General features: G+C 60.5%; 2 protein-coding genes across 3 annotated transcripts; one reads left to right on the forward strand and one right to left on the reverse strand.

Annotated features, from left to right (window-relative positions):
• Nucleotides 1–15: 15 nt before the first annotated feature.
• BOLA1 (bolA family member 1) lies at nucleotides 16–4,175 on the reverse strand. 2 transcript variants are annotated; one of them, XM_063357089.1, is made up of 2 exons: nucleotides 4,055–4,175; nucleotides 16–743 (listed from the first exon to the last, which is right to left on the reverse strand). In XM_063357089.1, the coding sequence occupies exon 2, from the start codon at nucleotides 727–729 to the stop codon at nucleotides 310–312; it is 420 nt and encodes a 139-aa protein (XP_063213159.1). In that variant the 5' UTR covers nucleotides 730–743; nucleotides 4,055–4,175; the 3' UTR covers nucleotides 16–309. The 2 variants fall into 2 exon arrangements, with proteins under 2 accessions (XP_063213159.1, XP_063213158.1); XM_063357088.1 differs by lacking the exon at nucleotides 4,055–4,175 and adding an exon at nucleotides 1,344–1,519.
• On the forward strand, nucleotides 3,403–11,173 carry LOC134525829 (nuclear receptor subfamily 2 group F member 1-A-like). The gene is made up of 3 exons (XM_063357087.1): nucleotides 3,403–4,212; nucleotides 9,136–9,663; nucleotides 10,317–11,173. The coding sequence occupies exons 1-3, from the start codon at nucleotides 3,903–3,905 to the stop codon at nucleotides 10,589–10,591; spliced, it is 1,113 nt and encodes a 370-aa protein (XP_063213157.1). The 5' UTR covers nucleotides 3,403–3,902; the 3' UTR covers nucleotides 10,592–11,173.
• The last annotated feature ends 7,475 nt before the right edge of the window (nucleotides 11,174–18,648 follow it).

Raw genomic sequence — 18,648 nt, forward strand, 5'->3', positions numbered from 1 at the left:
GCCCTTTCCAAGCTGCTCCATGAGGGAGCGTTTATTTTTTTGGGGTACAGGATGGGGGGACGCGACCAAGATGGTGAATTGATTTAAAAATTAAACTAAATGGGGGGACAACCCCCCCCAAAATCCCCCTCCAAGGGGGTAGCAGGAAGAGACTGGGGGGAGGATGGGGTCAGGGTGGGACCCAGGGGGTGTCTGGGGGTGATGCAGGGTGGGGGGCACCCCAGTATTTTTGTCTCTCCCCCCGAATTGGATTCCATCCCTGCCACGGTGTCACCGGGGGGGTGACAGAGGGGACATCCAGCGCTGCTGTCACTGATTCCTGGGCGCATCCCCGTCCCCCCCAGCTGCGTCCCGGTGCCGCTCGTGCTTGGACCCCCCCAAACAAGGGGGCCGGGGGGGGACGTGGGGGTCACTCTCCCATTGCTGGGGGGTCCTGGCGACGATGGCGAGGGCGTGCAGGGGTCCGGCCAGCTCGGTGCGCAGGGCGGCGTGGACCAGGCGATGCCGCTGCAGGGGGGACAGCCCGCTGAAGTGCCCGCTCACCACCACCACCGCGAAGTGGGTTTCGGCCCCGGGGGGGCCACCGTGGCGGGGGCTCTCGTCCAGCACCTGGAGGTGGGTGGGCTGCAGGGCTGCATCCAGCTTGGCGCGGATGGCGCGGGCCAGGGGGCCGCCATCTGCCATGGCCCGCAGCCCCCGGACGGTGGCCGTCAGGAGGGGACCCTGCATCCGGAGGGGGGGGGCTACAAAGGAGAGAGGAGGGGGTCAGCAGGGGCTGAGGCTGGGGGGGGGGGGGGGGATGGGACGGATATGGAGTTGCGTGGTGGGGGGGGAAAGGGGGTCGCTGCGGGGCCCTGCAGGATCAGACCCTGGAAATGGGGGAAGTTGGGGGGGTTCTATGGGGGAGTTGGCGGTTAAGGGTGATGATTTGGCGGGGGGGGCTCTGCAGAGTCAGACCCCACTGATGGCGGTGGCAGGAGGGGGTCTGTAATTTGTAAGGGGGGGGGGGGGGGTCCTGCAGGATCAGATCCTGAAAGTCGGGGGGGGGGGGGGACGGGGGGTGGCAGCAAATGGGGGGGAGTAAGGGGTGGTGAGTCTGGGGGGGCCCTGCAGGACCAGGGGGTGGCAGGAAGGCGCGGGGGGGGGGGGGGGGGGGTGTCACGGGGCAGTGCAAGGCCCCGAGGTGAACTCCGCCTTTCGGAGGGCAGGGGGGAGCCCCGTCCAGCGCCCCCGCAACAGCAGAGGAGGGGAGCAGGGAGAGAAGGGCCTGATCCACCCCCCGCGCCCCCAACCCCCCCGTGTGATGCAGGGGGCACCCCCAAACCCCGGGCCCCGGCCCTCACCCCGCCGCCGCTCCGGCTGCGCTCCGCCGCTGAGCACGCTGGGAGATGGACACCGCCCCCGCCACGTGACACCGGCAGAACTACAACTCCCACAAAGCCTTGCGGCTCCTGCCCCGCCGCCTCCGCGGGGTCTCCCCCGGGGCGCTGCCCTTGTCCCCTGTCCCCGTCCCCCGCCCCTGGGGACATGACCCCCGGCCCCGTCCCCGGAGACCCGCCGGTCCCTAAAGCCCCGCCCGTCCCTAAAGCCCCGCCCCCTATTCCCGAAGACCACGCCCCCTCCTTGAGCCCTGTCCACGCCCCGCCTAGGCCACGCCCCAGCTCCCCGCCCTGATTGGCTGCGGGCCCTCCCTCGGCGGCACGCCCCGCCCCCTTCCCTTATATATGTGGCGGATGGGCGGGTCTTGGCGGCGCCACGTGATGAGGAGCGGGCGCGGATGGGGACGGCGGGGGACGGGGGACGCGGACGCGGACGCGGACACGGACACGGACACGGACACGGACACGGACATGGACATGGACACGGACACACAGGGACATGGACACACAGAGATGGACACACAGGCATGGGCAGGGCCATGGACACGGACACGCGTGGGGACAGGGACACAGACACGCAAGGACATGGGGACACGGGGACACGGACACACAGACACACGTGGGGACAGAGGCACGGGGACACAGACACGGACACACAGGGACACGGACACACAGACATGGACACACAGGCATGGGCAGGGCCATGGACACACAGGGACACGGACACGTGTGGGGACAGGGACACAGACACGCAAGGACATGGACACACGGGGACACGGGGACACGGCCACGCGTGGGGACAGGGACACAGACACGCAAGGACATGGACACACGGACACACAGGGACACGGACACACAGACACGCGTGGGGACAGAGGCACGGGGACACAGACACGGACACACAGGGACACGGACACACAGACATGGACGCACGGGGACACAGACACGGACACACAGGGACACGGACACACAGACATGGACACACAGGGACACGGACACGCGTGGGGACAGGGACACAGACACACAAGGACATGGGGACACGGGGACACAGGGACACGGACACACAGACACACGTGGGGACAGAGGCACGGGGACACAGACGCAGACACACAGGGACACGGACACACAGACACGGACACGCGTGAGGTCGGGGCTGAGCACAGCCAGCACCGGGGTCCCTGCACAGACCCTGCGCCGCCGTCGATTCCTACGTGCGTACACAGACACACATGGACCCCTGCGCGCACACATCGCACGCACGGCACCACGCGCACACGCACACACGGTGCACACTTGGAGCTCTGCACGCACAGGCCCCCCCAGCCGTAGCGCACAGAGAAACCACACGCGTGGGCTCGCGCACAAACGCAAGTTGCAAAGGAGGGTCCCTGCACGCCACCCCCCCCCTTGCACACACAGACACACACACCCCGCACACGTGGGCCCTCGTGTGTGCACGCACCCGTTGCACACTCGGAGTTCTGCACACAGACAGGCACGGTGGGCACTCAGAGACACACACACACACACACACACACTGCGCACATGGACTCACACATTGCACACTCGGGTCCCTGCACCCCCCCCCCCCCACACACACACACATTGCACACACGCTCCCCCCGCTCGGTGCACGCCCAGCTCCCTGCACACACACACACCCACCCACACACACACACACACACACGCACACACACACACACACACACACCCCGCTGCACGGAGACCCATGGGCGGGCACCAGCACCCCCTCCCACACCCACTCCCCCCCCCCCCCCCCCGCAGGGGGTGCCCACGGCTCCGTTCACACCCCCCCACACACCTCCCCCCCCCATCCCCGGGGGCCGGACCGGTTCCCGGGGCTGGGACGGGGACAGCGCCGGGACCCCCCCCATCCTCCCCGGGGAGCCGCCCCCCCTCCCCCGGTAGCCGCCCTCCCCCCCCCGCCCCGCCACCAGCCCGGCCCCCCCGGAGTCTCCCGCCGCGCCGGGCAGCCCCCGCGGGGAGGAGAATTAACTTTTCTCTTCCTCCTCCTCCGCCTCCGCCGCCCGCAGTCTGTCCCCGTCCTTCCCCGGCCCCGCCGCCGCCTTCCCCGGCCCGCTCCGGAGCTCCGCCGCCCCGGAGGGCGCTTCCTGAGCCGGGGCTCTTTTCTCCATCCCGGGGCTGCCCTCTCCGTCCCGGCTCCCCTTCTCCATCCCCGGCTCACCTTCTCCGTCCCGGAACCCCCCGTCTCCATCCCGGGTCTCCTTTCCCGCCGCCACCTCCACCCCGCGTCTCCCCTCTCCATCCCGGCTCCCCCTCTCCATCCCCGGACCCGCTTCTCCATCCCGGTACCTCCCCTCCATTCCAGGTCTCCCCCCTCCATCCCGGACCGCCCCCCCCCTCCCCACCATCCCGGACCGCCTTCTCCATCCCCGGCTCTCCCCTCTCCACCCCGGGCTCCCCCTTCCCCCGCCCGGCTCCCCTTCCCCTCCATCCCCATCCCTTCCCCCGGGGGGGACCACCTCCCCCCCTTCCCCAGTCATGGCCCTGGCGGCGGGGCCGTGGCCAGAGCCTCCTCTTCCTCCTCCTCCTCCTCCTCCTCCTCCCGGCGGCCCGGAGGCGGCGGGGAAGGCGGCGGGGGACTGCCTGGTGTGCGGGGACAAGGCCAGCGGGAAGCACTACGGGCAGTTCACCTGCGAGGGCTGCAAGAGCTTCTTCAAGCGCTCCGTGCGCCGCAACCTCTCCTACAGCTGCCGGGGCGGCCGCGACTGCCCCGTGGACCAGCACCACCGCAACCAGTGCCAGTACTGCCGGCTCCGCAAGTGCCTCCGCGTCGGGATGCGGCGGGAAGGTGGGGAGAGGGGCGGCGGGGAAGCGGAGAGGGAAGGGATGGGACGGAAAGGGGAGAGGGAAGGGATGGGAAGAAGAGAGGGAAGGGGACAGGGAAGGGGCGGGAGGGATGGGAAGGGGCAAGGGAAGGGGTGGGGAAGGGAGAGGGAAGGGGAGAAGGAAGGGATGGGAAGAGGAGAGGGAAAGGGAGAAGGAAGGGTTGGAAGAGGAGAGGGAAAGGATAGGAAGGGGAAAGGGAAGGGGACAGGGAAGGGATGGGAAGGGGACAGGGAAGAGAAGGGGTCAGGGAGGGGATGGGAAGAGGACAGGGAAGAGAAGGGGTCAGGGAGGGGATGGGAAGAGGACAGGGAAGAGAAGGGGTCAGGGAAGAGAAGGGGAGAGAAAACAAATGGAGGGAAAGTGGAGGGGAAGACAGAGAGTGAGAGGGACTGGAAAGGGGAGAGCGTGCAAAAGGACCGAGGGTGGAAAAGAGGGAAAGGGGACGGGAAAGAGGGAGAAAGGATGGAAAAGGAGAGGGGATGCAAAAGGAGAGGGGATGGAAAAGAAGAAGAGAAGCTGGGAAAGAGGGAGAAAGGATGGAAAAGGAGAGGGGATGCAAAAGGAGAGGGGATGGAAAAGAAGAAGAGAAGCTGGGAAAGAGGGAGAAAGGATGGAAAAGCAGAGGGGATGCAAAAGGAGAGGGGATGGAAAAGAAGAAGAGAAGCTGGAAAAGAGGGAGAGGGGATGCAAAAGAAGGGATGCAAAAGGAGAAAGGGTGGAAAAGAAGGACAGAGGGTGGGAAAGAAGATGAGAGGATGGAAAACAGGGGGTGCGAAAAGAGCAGAGATGCAGAAAAGGTAAAAGGGATGGAAAAGAAGGAGAGAGTGGAAAAGAGGGAAAGGGAATGAAGAAGGAGAAGGGCTGCAAAAGGAGAGAGTATGGAAAAGAAGGAGAGGGGCTGGAAAAGAGAGAGAGAGGTTGGAAAAGCAGGAAAAGGGCTGGAAAAGAAAAGTGAGTGCGGGAGAAGGGACACAAAAAAAGGAGAGAAGATGGAAAAGGAGAGGGGGTGCTAAAAAGGGACTGGTGAGAGCAAGGAAGAACAAGAGCGAAGGCAGAAAGGGAGGAGAAAAAGTGGAAAAGAGCAAGAGGGAGCAAGAAATAAAAGAAAAAGGGGGAAGGGAGGAAAAAGTGCAGGAAAAAAAAAGAGAAGGGGGGAAGGAAAAGAGGGGAAAGGAGGAAGGGAGAGCGCAAGCCCGAATGGGAAAGACAAAAGAGAAAGAGGAAGGTGAGAAGGGGAGAGAGCAAAAAAGAGAAACCCCCCCAAAAAAAAGGAGAAAGAAAAAGGAAAGGGAAAGGGAGAGAAAGAGAAAGGAGAGACTGCAGAAAGAGAAAGTAAAAGAAAGAAAGTGAAAGCAGGTGAGAAAGGGCTGTCAGGGAAGGAAAGAGAAAGCAAAAAGGGGGAAAGAGAAAGAAAAATGGGGGAAAGAGAAAACTCCCCTCCCTCTTCTCTTTCCTTTTTCCTCTGATCTTTATCCTCCCTGTGTCCCTTGGGCCCGTCCTTTCGTGGGGAGCAGCCACAAATCAGGGAGGAACTTTTCCGGGGGGTGGTCAAGCACCCCCTGGCACCCCCGAACTCCCCAGTCCCATTCCTGCCCCCCCCCCCCCCCCGCCCAGGGCTCCAGCTCCTGTCCCCGCTCTGCACCCCGAATTCCTCATCACCCCCCAAGAGCCGCCGCGGGGCTCCCGCCCCTCCCCAGCGTCGCCTTCCAGGGGATAAACTTTCATATCATTAAATATTTTTCTGGGGCATTTCCTGCCTAGAAAAACCCCTTTCTTCTTCCACTGAATTATAACAGCATTTAAACTCCCCATTTCGACTTCAAATTTCTTTTTCGGTCTCAGCTCGGGCTGGGTTTATAGGTCTGGGGCTACGCCGACACGGGGGCAATTTGCTTTTCTTCTCTGTTATATGTCGCCCAGGGCTGTGGCTGTTAAAAAACCTGGGGATTAGAGGGCAATAATACAGATATTCTTTAAAAGATTAAGAATTTGGCTTTTTGGGGAGGAGTGTCTGGTAAATCTGAAGTTAATTAGTCTGAATGCTCAGCGTGACCGGGATTAAAATCACATTTCAAACTCCCGGTGATATGCGGCGTGCCTGTCCCTTCGCCTCCAACCAGCCCCACCATCACAATTTGGGTTGATTTTATTTTTTTTTCCCCCAAAAAGCAGCAGCTTTAAAGCAGAATTTTTGTTTTTTTTTTTTTTTTTTTTTTTAAAGCCCGAACCGGTGCATCGAGGCACTGGTTTTGCCGCTACACCTACTCCTTGGTGCCAAATCTCTGCCGTGCGGTATCTCCCTGCTTGAACACGGACCTGGGCGGGGGGGGTGTCCTTATTTATATTTAAGGTCCTTATTTATGAATTTAGTATTTATAAATAATCACAGGCAGGGCCCAGACTGGGCTCAGCCGCTCAAAAAGGGGTTTTATTCTGCAGCCTCTGGAGTCATTGCTGATGGGCTGATTCTTCGGCAGCAGCGGTTCTCCCGCCCAGAAAGTCGCCTTTTTTAGCATTAAAGAAAAAAAAAATCCCCCAAATTCAAAAGTCACCTTTTCTAGCAGAAAAAAAGAATCCCCAAAATTCCAAAATCGCCTTTTCTAGTGTTAAAAAAAAAAAAAAAAAAAAAAAATCGCCAAAATTCAGATAAGGTGGGAAGTTGTGGTGGGAAAGGGAGCAGCTGCCATCCCAGTACAGCCGTGGCATCGCGCTCGGGCGTGCAAAAAGGAGTGGGATTGGAGTCAGGGACAAAAAACCACCTCAAGCCTAACCCTCACTTTTCCCTTTTCTTCCCCGAAAAGGCCGGTTGGATGTCTGGAGCGGGGGGGCAATTCTTGCAGCAAGCCCCCATTGTAGCAAACACCCACCTGCTTCATGCAGTTGGAGCCGGAGCCAGGGATTAAATCCCTGGGGAAAATAAAACAACAAAAAAATCCAAGTGAATTCCCTGCCCTGGAGAACCCACATTTCACCAGGTGGTTTGGGGTCAGATTTGTGTTTTTTGGGTTTGTTTGGGGGTTTTTTTTGGTTAGATTTTTTTTTGTATCTTTGTTTTAATTCCGAAGTGCCACAAGCTGCTGGTTAACGCTGGGATCCGGTTCCGTGGGCACGGCCACGGTGGATCCCCCGGCATGGGGTGATTTCCCCATGCAGGGACACCCCCGTTCCCACCCCCCTGACACCCCACACTCCCTCTTGGCTCTGATTTTTCGGGGGAGGCTCCCAGCTGCCCTGAGACGTGCGTGAAGTCGCTGCAGGATGCAGCACCTCCAGGCACGGGGAAAAGCTGCAGATGCTCATGGAAAAGCACACGGAGGTGAAACCGTCCCCGGGATTTAATTTACTGGCTCCGGCTTCTCTGTGCCTCAGTTTCCCCATCCGCTCACGGCATCGCCGGCTGTGCCCGGGGCAGGGATGCTCCCTGTGATGCTCCTTATCCCGGTGTTCCCAGCTGGAAACCGGCACCGAATCCGGCTCTGAAACTGGGAATTTGGGAGCTGAGCACTGCCTTGGGACAAATTTATTCCCTGAAGATGCTGGGGGTGCAGATGCTGGGAATGGGGCAGGATTTACGTGGGAAAAGTGGTTTACATCTTGGTTTTCCAAAAATCACCTGGGATGAGGCACTGGGAATGTGAGGCCTGATCCCGCCGCTGGGCCAAGGGAACAGGTTTTCGGGGATATCGGCTTGTCTGGCTCCTGGATCCAGTGCTGCCCATGGCCAGGGGAGCTGGGGGAGGATGAAGCCCCCCCTTCGGCTGCTCCCATGTATTTTTGGGGGCTAAAATAGCTTATTCTCTCGCAGGACACACCCAATGGTTTGAAGCGATTGTTTTGCCCAAAATGGGGGAAAAAAGGGGTTGGGGGGTTTGGGTCATGGAAAGGGCAGTTTGGGCTGTTGAAAAGGGGGTTGGGGGGATGAAAAGGAGTTTGGGCTGATGCAAAGGGGTCCGTGGTGATGCAAAGGGGGGGGTGGGTGATGCAAAGGGGGTTTTGGGGGGGTCACGATGCTGCACGGAGGGGCTGTATGGGCAGCGAGGAGTGGGCTGCACCCCCACAAATGCCACACCAGGGTGATGCTGAGCAGTGAAAGCATTCGGGGGGAGCTGGGGCTGCACGCCGCACCCCAAGGGCTGGGGCAAAAGCAGGTGGAGACCCCCCACCCCTGCTGACACCCCGATCCTGGGGACCCCTGATCCCCAAGGGACCCCTGTTCCCATGGCCCCCATCCCGACCGCTGGCTGACACTGGGACTGTCATGCCGCATTAGGCTAAGCCTGGCTCAGAGCCTGCCCCGCTGCAGGGGGCGGCGATGCCGGGGGGGGCGAGCAGGGGGCACTGGGGAGGAGGAGGAGGCCAGACCCCCACCCACTGCTCGGCATCGCCAAGAGGAAAAAAAAAAATCCCCCACAATTTGGAGTTTTTTAAGCCCAAAGTGCAAAAAACTCAAGGGGTGGGAGCCGGAGGGGACCTCCTGCCGTTCCCCTCCCCCAGGTGCTGGCACTTTGGGGGGGACCACCCCCCAGCATGTCCCTGGGGTGCCTCATTGGCATCAGCCCCTTGCAAGAAGGGGGGTGAACGCCAAATGCATGGTGACCTCCCCAAATCTGGCACGCCGTATTTTAAGGTCATTGTGGGTGGGGGCTGGCACTGGGGGCGGGCGTGTGTGGCACTGGGGAGGGGAATTGGCCCCATCCCAGATGGCACATCCCCCCCTCTAACATGGGTGGGGGCACACGCAGGGCTTCTGCAGACCGTCACTTGGGGGGGACCACAGCCTGGTGTGTTTAATCCCTGGGAGGAATTTGGGGGGGGAGGGGGGCGCACACACAGGATGGTGATGGGAGCTGGGGGCTGGGTGCTGACTTCCTGCTCCCCTCCGCAGCCGTGCAGCGGGGCCGCATGGCTCACGCCCCGAGCAGCCCTGGCCAGTACCCACTGGTCCCTGGGGACCCCTACGGTGGCCACGGCTACTTAAGCGGCTTCATCTCCTTGTTGCTCCGCGCCGAACCGTACCCCCCAGCTCGCTATGGCGCCCAGTGCCTGCAGCCCAGCGGCGTGGTGGGCATCGAGAGCATCTGCGAGCTGGCCGCCCGCCTCCTCTTCAGCGCCATTGAATGGGCCAAGGGCATCCCCTTCTTCCCGGACTTGCAGCTTTCGGATCAAGTGGCGTTGCTGCGCTTGGGCTGGAGCGAGCTCTTCGTGCTGAACGCAGCGCAGTCGGCGTTACCGCTGCACGCCGCCCCGCTGCTGGCCGCTGCTGGGCTCCACGCCGCCCCCATGGCTGCCGACCGCGTGGTGGCCTTCATGGACCACATCCGCCTCTTCCAGGAGCAGGTGGAGAAGCTGAAGGCTCTGCATGTCGACGCTGCTGAGTTCGCCTGCCTCAAGGCCGTGGCCCTCTTCTCCCCCGGTGAGGGGGCGGCTCCAACAGGGAGGGGCTTAAGAGGGTGGGGCTGTGGGTGGGGCCTGGTGGGGTGGGGGCCTGAAGGGGTGGGGGGGGGTCAATGGGAGTGCCGGGAATGAATGGGCTGGGAAGGGTTGGGTGTGGCTCAATGGGGTGGGACTCAATGGGGTGGGACTCAATGGGGTGGGGGCTCAATGGGGTGGGGGCTCAATGGGGTGGGGTTTAATGGGGTGGGGTCCCAAGGAGGTGGGGTTCCAGTGGGGTGGGCATCAATGGGAGTGAAGGGAAGGAATGGGCTGGGAAGGGTTGGGTGTGGCTCAATGGGGTGGGGCTCAGTGGGGTGGGACTTAATGGGGCGGGGTCCCAAGGGGGTGGGCCTCAATGGCGCACAGGGAACGAATGGAGTGGGGATGACGGGGGGGGGGTGTATGGGACAGGGCTTAAGGGGGAGGGGGCTGGGGAATGAAAGGAGTGGGTCTGAGTGGGCGGGGCTAAAGGAGGTGGGTGGGGCTTAGTGGGGTGAGGTTAATGGTGGTGGGGCTGAGTGGGCGGGGCCAAGTGGGACGGGGTGATAGAGGAGGGACCGAATGGGCGGGGCCAAAGGGGCGGGGCCGGGGGGTGGGGTCCCGGCCGTGCCTCAGTTTCCCTGCTGCCCGCAGACGCGGTGGGGCTGTCGGACCCGGGGCAGGTGGCCGGCCTGCAGGAGAAGTCGCAGTGTGCGCTGGAGGAGCACGTGCGGCGGCAGCACCCCAGCCAGCCCAGCCGCTTCGGGCGCCTCCTCCTGCGCCTGCCCGCCCTCCGCAGCGTCTCTGCCCCCGGCATCCAGCAACTCTTCTTCAGCCGCCTGGTGGGCAAGACCCCCATCGAGACCCTCATCCGCGACATGCTGCTGGCCGGCACCACCCTCAACTGGCCCTATGGCCCCATGCAGTGACACCTCCCCGCCCGGGACGGGGACCCCAAGGAGGGGACCCCAGAGATTGGGACAGCAAGAATGGAGATACCGAGGATGGGGCCACCAAGAATTGAGACCGCCCCAAAGATGGGATCCCCATGGTTGGGGACCCCAAGGAGGGGCTCCCAAAGATGGGGACACCGAGGATGGAGACACCAAGGGTGGGAGCCAATGGCTGGGGACTCCAAGGACGGGATCCCAAAGATGGAGACTCCAAGGACTGGTACCCCAAGGTTGAGACTCCAAGGTTGGGGGACCCCCAAAGATGGGACCCCCATGGTTGGGGACCCCAAGGATGGGAACACCAAGGTTGGAGACCCCATAGATGGGACCCCAAGAATGGAGACCCTCTCCCCAAGGCTGGGGACCTGGGGACTGGGATGCTGCTGGGGGGGGGACGGACGCGACACTATTTTTCCCCCTGTTTAAGGGAGAAAAGCAGGTTTTTGGGGGGGCTGAACACCCCCAGCCAGCACCTGCCCCGTGGGCACAAGGCGAGGGGGGCTATTTATAAAGAGAAAATAAAATAAAAAGCGATATTCTACCCCCGGTGCCTCCCACACGTCGGGGACCGCACAGGATTATTCACGTTTGCCATGTTTTTTTTCCTTATTACCGAGCGCTTCTTCCTCACGGCTCCTGGGATTGGGGTTATTTTTTATTTTTAATTTATTTGGTTTAAAAAAAATTGAATTCAACAAACTCAACAACTTTTTTTTTTAATCTTTTTTTGTCTGGAATTGGGGTCGGACAGTAACCCTCCCACTATGGGCACGGGTGGTCCCAGGCTCATCCCAGTGAAGCCCCACCCACCCCAGCATGGCCCAGGGGATGCTCCCAGTGTGGTCCCCCAGTAAGGTCCCAGTGCAGCCCCAGATGGATCCCGGTACGGACCACAGTTTGATCCCAGTGCGCAGCCCCAGCCTCACGCCCTCCCAGTTTGGTCCCAGTGTAGTTGCAGTCTCATCCCAGTAAGCGCCCTCCCAGTATCATCCCAGTATAGCCCCAGCATGTCCCCCAGTCTGATCCCAGTATGCCACCCCAGTCTCATCCCAGATGCACCATAGCTTACCCCCGGTCTGATCCCTTTATTGTCACAGTCTCTGCCCAATAAGCCCCCCAGTCTGATCCCAGTATGGTGCCAGTCTCATCCCAGTAAACCTCCCAGTCTGGTCCCAGTAAGACCCCCAGTCTGATCCCTTTATTGTCACAGTCTCTCCCCAATAAGCCCCCCAGTCTGATCCCAGTATGGTGCCAGTCTCATCCCAGTAAACCTCCCAGTCTGGTGCCAGTAAGACCCCCAGTCTGATCCCAGTATGGCCCCCAGAAGCCCCCAGCCTGGGCAGGGAGGGGGGGGGCAGCACCGCTGGGACTGGTTTATTGCAGGTTTTTAACAGCCCATTAGAGAAAAGTCAGAAATGGCCTTTTCAAAGCGGCGGCACCAGCCCGGCCCCGTCTCACCCCCCCATAAATAACCTCTGCTGGGAATATTTTAAATAAACCCCGTGCGGGACAGGGGGCCTTAATTCAAGGACAAGCTGGAAAAGGCCACGGGGAAAAGTTATTGTCCCAGGGGTGAGCACTGGGACCCCCGTGGGGTGTTCCCCCCCCCCAGGTGGACGCAGAATCTGTATAAAAATCCCAACGATATCGATAAAGCCAGTGGGAGCTGCCGATCCCGCAGCGAGTCTCGTTGCAGACGATGGGCAGAGCTGTCACTCCCAGTCAGTCAGAGCCGGAGAGCCAAGCTGAGGGAGGGGGGAATTAAAAATAATAATAACAAAAAAATGCGACAAAAAAAAGCGCCATTTTTCAGCCTGTGCGTGCTGTCAGAGCGGCGTGGGGGGGTTGGCACAGCCACCAAGCTGCAGCTTTTCTTTTTTATTTTATTCCTTCTTTTTTTTTCTTCATAGTGGAAAATACGTCCGGGGAAAATATAAAATTGCTGCCTCATCTTCCCCTGGTTTAGTTCCCTTTTCCCTGTCGAGTTGTCACCAAAAGCAGCGAGTCTGATCCCTCCATGTCAGCCCAGGGAAACTTTGTGTCCCTCTGGCCCCAGACTGTCACCTGTGGGGGTGACCTGGGGGTATAAATTTAAAATATACCATTTCAAGCACTTCAAAAGCCTTGATTTGATTTGAAGGGGCAAATAAATGAAGGGAAAAGTTATATTAAACCCACGCCAGGAGCTCCCAGGGTGTCCCCGTGATGCCACCACTGCTGCTGGTCTATCCAGCCCCATCCCTGGTGCATCTGATGCTGCTTCTGGTGCCTCCAACCCCATCCCTGGTGCCTCCACCCCCATCCCTGGTACACCCGATGCTGTGCCTGGTGCCTACAACTCCATCCCTGACCCATCCAACCCTATCTATCCCTATCCCTGGGCCATCCATCCCCATCCCTGGTCCATCCAACCCTATCTATCCCCATCCCTGGTCCATCTATTTCCACCCCTGGGCCATCCATCCCCATCCCTGGTCCACCCAACCCCATCCCTGGTCCATCCATCTCCATCCCTGGTGCGGCTGATGCTGTCCATCCCTCCCACATCCCTGTTTACACACCTAACATTGGGGTGCACCCTCCATCCCCAATCAACCCCCCCCCGCCTCGATGCTCCTTGCACCCATCCACCCCCCTCCCCTCTGCGCTCCCCCCCCCCAGCCCGGCCAGAGCCGCTTTCTCTAACGGCTGCTAATTTTAGCGACCTGGAGAAGATCCAGCAGCGATGGGGGTTGGCGGGAGGCAGATAAATGTCTCGATCGATCGATTAAGTAGCAGTTTGGCTGCTGCGAGCTCAGCTCCCGGCGGTTGGGCGAGCGATGGCTATACGTGCTGGCCCTGGGACGATGTGTGTGGGCGGGCCCGTCCACCCCCCTCAAAGGCTGGTTCCTCCCGGGGAAGGGTACGGAAAGAGGATGGAAAAGGGGACGGGGTGTGCAGGATGCGGCCCTGCCATGGCTCCCAACCCCCCCAGGAGTGTTTTCCCCCACTCACAGCGGGATGTCCACTGGGAGGAAGCCCGGTGCAGTGTGTGCACGCGTGTGCGCATCCATGTGCACGTATGTGTGGGCCTGACTGTGCGTATCTGTGCGGGGGTGACTGCGCGTACGCGTGCATACGTCTGCGTGTGCGCCTGTATGTGCACACATGAATGTGCGTGTGTCCGCACGCCTGTACACGCGTGTGCACACACGTCTGGCGGTGCTGGGGAGGGAATGGCTAACTGGAGGTGAGTTTTCGGTCAGTAGGTAGATGTTATGCGAAGGCACTGCGCCAGATCCTTAACCCCTCCCCAGCCGGGTCAGGGCACAGACCCCACTGAGGGGCTGACCGTGGCCATGACCCTTCCCGGGCTGCGGAGAGAAGCTGCTCCCGGGGGGGTACCAGCCTGCTCTGGCCCACATCTTTTGGGGATCTGCAGGTGTCAGGGCTTTTTTGGGGACCTGAGGGTTGGTCGCGGCCACACCGGCAGCCACAGCATCCCACATATTCAGGCTCAGAGCGCAATAAACTCTGCCAGCGCAGCAGCAGCCCTCCCTGCGCTGGGGAAACAGAGGCACGGCTGGGGACAGGGCACCCACACCTGTCCTCTCCCCCCCCCGGCACCCCAGGTCCATTCCCTCCTGGGACTAAACCCTGCGGAGAACTCGTCAAGGTCGCCTTGGTGCCGGCAGCTAATTTACAGTCCTGACATTAAGGCACCAGACAAAATCTGGCAACCAGGTGCCGGGGTGGTTTATATACGACGTGAGGATTTATTGGGCGGCAGCACTCGCCAGGGCCAGCAGCACCCGCCTGAGCGTCCCCGTGGCACCCGCAGCCCCCGCTGGTGTCCCTCAGCCTGTCCCCTGCCCCACTCCTTCATCCGCGGCCGCAGCATGGGGCTGCCCAGGCAGGCTGCTCCCATCCCTGTCCCATCCCATCTCATCCCCATCCCTGTCCTCATCCTCAGCACTTCCCCATTCCGATTCCCACCTTCATCCTCATCCTTAATCCCATCCCATCTCCACCTTCATCCCTGTCCTCAACCCCATCCTCGTCCTCAACCCCATCCTCATCCTCAACTCCATCCCTGTCCCTATTCCCATTCTCATCCCAATCCCATAGCGCTCTCCATCCCCATCCCATCTCTGCCTTCATCCCTGTCCTCATCCCCATCTCCATCTCCATCCCTGCCCATCCCCATCCCATCTCCGTTCCCGACCCTTTTCCCATCCCCATCCTCATCTTTACTCTTTCTCAATCTCATCCTCACCCCGTCCTCATCCTCCTCCCCATCCCTAATCCTTAGCCTTATCATCAGCACTTCCCCATCCCTATCCCCATCCCAAACCCATCCCCATTCCTGTCCTTCTTCCCCTCCCTATCCCCATCCTCGTTCCAAACCCATCTTCATCCCTGTTCCTTTTCCCATCCCCATCCCCATCCTCATCCTCATCCCAAACCCATCCTCGTTCCTAACCCATCTTCATCCCTGTTCCTTTTCCCATCCACATCCCCATCCTCATCCTCATCCTCATCCTCATCCTCATCCTCATCCTCATCCTCATCCTCATCCTCATCCTCATCCCAAACCCATCCTCGTTCCTGTCCCTTTGCCCGTCCCTATCTCCACTCTCCAACACCACAGGGCCACATCCCCACCAGCCCCTGAGGGCCGGTGCCAGAGAGGGGCACCCCTTCCTGCCCCGCTCGGGAAACTGAGGCACGCGCTGCACCGAGCCCCGGTAAATCACCGGCAGCTCCAAACCTGCCTGGCAAGGGAAGGGGATGGCCACAAATTAACCACACGGGGTTTTTGGTGATGGGCTCCAGTGCTGGTGGAGGGTCTGGCAGGTGTAACTGCCTGGGAGGCATCCTCGGGCAGCGGGAGACACCCTCCGGAACATCTGAAGATTTTGGGGAACAAAATCTAATTGACAAGAGGCGGGGTTCGATGCCAGGCTGTGAGCGAGGGGGAAGAAGCCTTGTGGAAGTCTCCGGTGAGGGAGATGCGGGCACAAAGGGACGCTGGCACGTGAGGGGCTGCGGCTGGGGGCCAGCGGGGAGGGGGGACGGCGGTGGGTTCGGGACAGGCCATTGGGGGCACCCAACCCTTGTGTGAGCCACTAGAGAATCTACCCAGACACAACCCCCATCACCACCAAACAACCCCCGGGGCGATAATCCCCCGGGGCTGCTGACCCCCCCCAGCCGGAGCGAATAACCCTCCCGGCAGCTCCTGCCACCCGCAGACCCCGGGCGCTTTCTAACGAGCTTAATTCCCTGTTGAGTCAACACCATGGTCCAGCACCCCTGGCCCCATCCCTCTCCTCTGTGGCGAAGGAACCCCCCCCTTCCTATCCCCCCGCCAGTCCCCCTCTGTGCCTCAGTTTCCCCACCAGCCCTGCCCAGGAGAAGACCGATCCTGGGAGGGGAAAGTGGGGTGGGAGTGAAAATGAGAGGTCCTGCAGCACCCACCTCCCGTCCCTCATTAGCTGGGTGCTTCATTAGGCTTGACGTCCCCTCGGGACCCCACTCCCGGCACAGGACGGGACGTCCCCCAGCACCAGTGCGTGCCAGCGGATGCTCCGGAGATAATCCATCTTCTGGAAAAGCGCAGCGCTAACGCCAGCAGCCGGCCCTTCCCGTAAACGCTCGTTAATTAATGCCAAATCGCCGCGTGATTACAGGACGTGGAAAATCAAATGACTTCATTGTGATTAAGGTTTATTGCCACTGGGGAGCGACAGGACGAAGAATCATTTGCCACTTATTGGAAAGGGCCATAGGGAGCATTTGCCGGTGCTGTGCCGTAGGAATGGAGCCACTTGCGCCGACACTGAGGCACCTGCCGGGCATCCGTCCCCTTCCTCCCCAGGCCACTGTCCCCCACCAGGGAGGTGAAGGACACCTGGGACGCACACCGGAGGCACTGGGGACACCGGTGCCATGGATGGGACAGTGATGGTGGTGCTGGTGGATGGGATAGTGATGCCGGTTGTGCCAGAAACGTCCCCGTGGGAGAAGGTGGTCTTCATCCCCGGGGGACATGGAGCATCCTCACCATGCCGAAGTGCCCATGTTTTGTGGCTGGGGGACCTCAGGAACATCCCTGTCACCTCTGCGGCATCAAGGATGGTGGGGTTTTTTACGGCAATCGTTAAAAATCACTCCCTAGGACTCGGCGCTGCCCAGGTGGGACGCACTAGGCAGGGACCGGGGTGGGTTTTGTCCCAGTGATGGGTGACACTGGGGGGGACGCCCCTTCCCCAGCACGGGGCCGGGAAACAGCCAGCCCCATTCCCTCTCATTAAACCCCTTTTCATCCCACTTTGATCCTGCGGCTGGGGTCAGCACAGGCAATGACGACGACGGCGGCGGCGGCACCCAGGACTGGCACTGGTGGAGGTGGTGGTGGTGGCGGCGGTGGGGACCCTTTCTGGAAACCGGTGGCCTCTCCCCGGCAACTCTCTCAGCTCAACGAATCCCGCCTGAAAAGCCGGGACCTGGTCAGGTTAGGGGAGGAAAAAGGATACTGGGCTTTACAGTAACGCGCACTATAGAGCCGCTGTTTCGGCAGTGACCCCCCAGGTCAGAGGTGAAGGGTTTCCCAGGAGCGTCTTTGAAGAGAGCCATCTTTGATGAGAAAAGAGCCTCTACACAGATGTCTCATAATTACCATGAGAATGTGCAGCACATGGCGGCCGTGCCAGCCCCAAAGGGAGCTTTAATGGAATGTCATTAAAATGCCCTGTTCGGGAGGTTTCTCTCCCCCGCAAGCTTCGCCCCACTTTAACCTCTTCCAGGCTCAAATCCCCCCCTCCTTGATGTGCCTTGTTGCATCGATGTCAGGCACCCGCCTGAGCCCCCTCAGGGTTGGGTGCCCCGGTGCCTCACGGGGATGCTGGGCGTCCCAAGGCGTTTTGGGGCCAAGGAGGGGAATTCCTGCAGCCCGGGGGGAGATTCTGCATGGGATGGGGAGGGATGGGCCTGGCCAGGACATAACAAGCATCTCCATCCCCTGCAGAAGCCACCCAAAGGCCTCCAAAAGGGGATTTTTTTTTTTAAATCGGAAGTCTCTAACCCAGCCCAGGGTGGTGCAGAGGGGCAGCCCTGCCTGCAGCCAGGCCGAAGGCTTCCCCATCAGCATCCCAACTCTTGGGGAGCTGGGCTGTACCGGGGACAAGCAGCAAACGCTGACCTCGGCCTGCGTCCCCTCCCAAAAATTGAATTAAAGCCTCCCTGGTGATGCTCCAGGTCTCTGGCGGGTGGTCGGGTTCCTCCGTCCCCTGCCCTCGGCCGTCGCCCCTTCCGTGTGATAAACCGCTGCTGATAAAACTGGTGGTGGGGCTAATATATCTGTAATCCGCCTTCATTACAAGGGGGACGCGGTGCCGAGGGCAGTGATGGCCCCAGCGCAGTGCGCGAGGTTAATCTCCGTGAAATCGCCCCGTCAGCCTGGCTTTTATCCTCGTGTCAAGGCGTCAGGGCGGGGAGGGAGAGCGCGGCTTGGGGCGGCGTGCACTGAGGCGTCCAGCTCCAGCCTCGGAGGATTTCACTCCTTTTTTACCTTTAATTCAGGCCATCGGTGCATCTCTCTGGTGTCTCTCTGGACCGTGGTGAGCCAGTGACACCCTTCCTGGGCCAGGGAAGTCTTTGGATGTGACGAGACCAACACAAACATACGAAAGGGGACCCAAAAAACTGAACCTGTGTAAAGAGTCCCGGTGGGAAAAGTTGGGCTGAGCAGTGAAACCTCTGCCTGAAGGTGGTCAGGGGCTTCGTTTCAATGTTTGTGGGTTTTATTTACGGCAAGCGGAAGAGGCAAAAGGTGTTTTTAAGGCAGAAAAAACTATTTTTTATCTTTTCAAATACCTCCATCATGGCTTGGCAGGGAGACAAGAGGCTGCTCCCCTCTGTGGCACGGGGGAGAGATGGCAATGGAGGGTGAAAGAGGTGGAGGAGAAGAGAGAGGGATGGAGAGAGGGACGGACAGCTCTGGGGAAGGAGGGATGGACAGACAATACGGCACCTCTAGAAAACCAGGACAT

The sequence above is a fragment of the Chroicocephalus ridibundus genome, chromosome 21 (genome assembly GCF_963924245.1).
Source record: "Chroicocephalus ridibundus chromosome 21, bChrRid1.1, whole genome shotgun sequence".
Taxonomy (NCBI): Eukaryota; Metazoa; Chordata; class Aves; order Charadriiformes; family Laridae; genus Chroicocephalus; species Chroicocephalus ridibundus.

Excerpts from the sequence above, each read along its gene's own strand:
- LOC134525829 (XM_063357087.1), top strand. The coding sequence starts at position 3,903 with ATGGCCCTGGCGGCGGGGCCGTGGCCAGAGCCTCCTCTTCCTCCTCCT. Across the intron at positions 4,213-9,135 it reads CGTCGGGATGCGGCGGGAAG|CCGTGCAGCGGGGCCGCATG; the intron begins GTGGGGAGAGGG and ends TCCCCTCCGCAG. Across the intron at positions 9,664-10,316 it reads CGTGGCCCTCTTCTCCCCCG|ACGCGGTGGGGCTGTCGGAC; the intron begins GTGAGGGGGCGG and ends TGCTGCCCGCAG.
- BOLA1 (XM_063357089.1), bottom strand. The coding sequence starts at position 729 with ATGCAGGGTCCCCTCCTGACGGCCACCGTCCGGGGGCTGCGGGCCATG.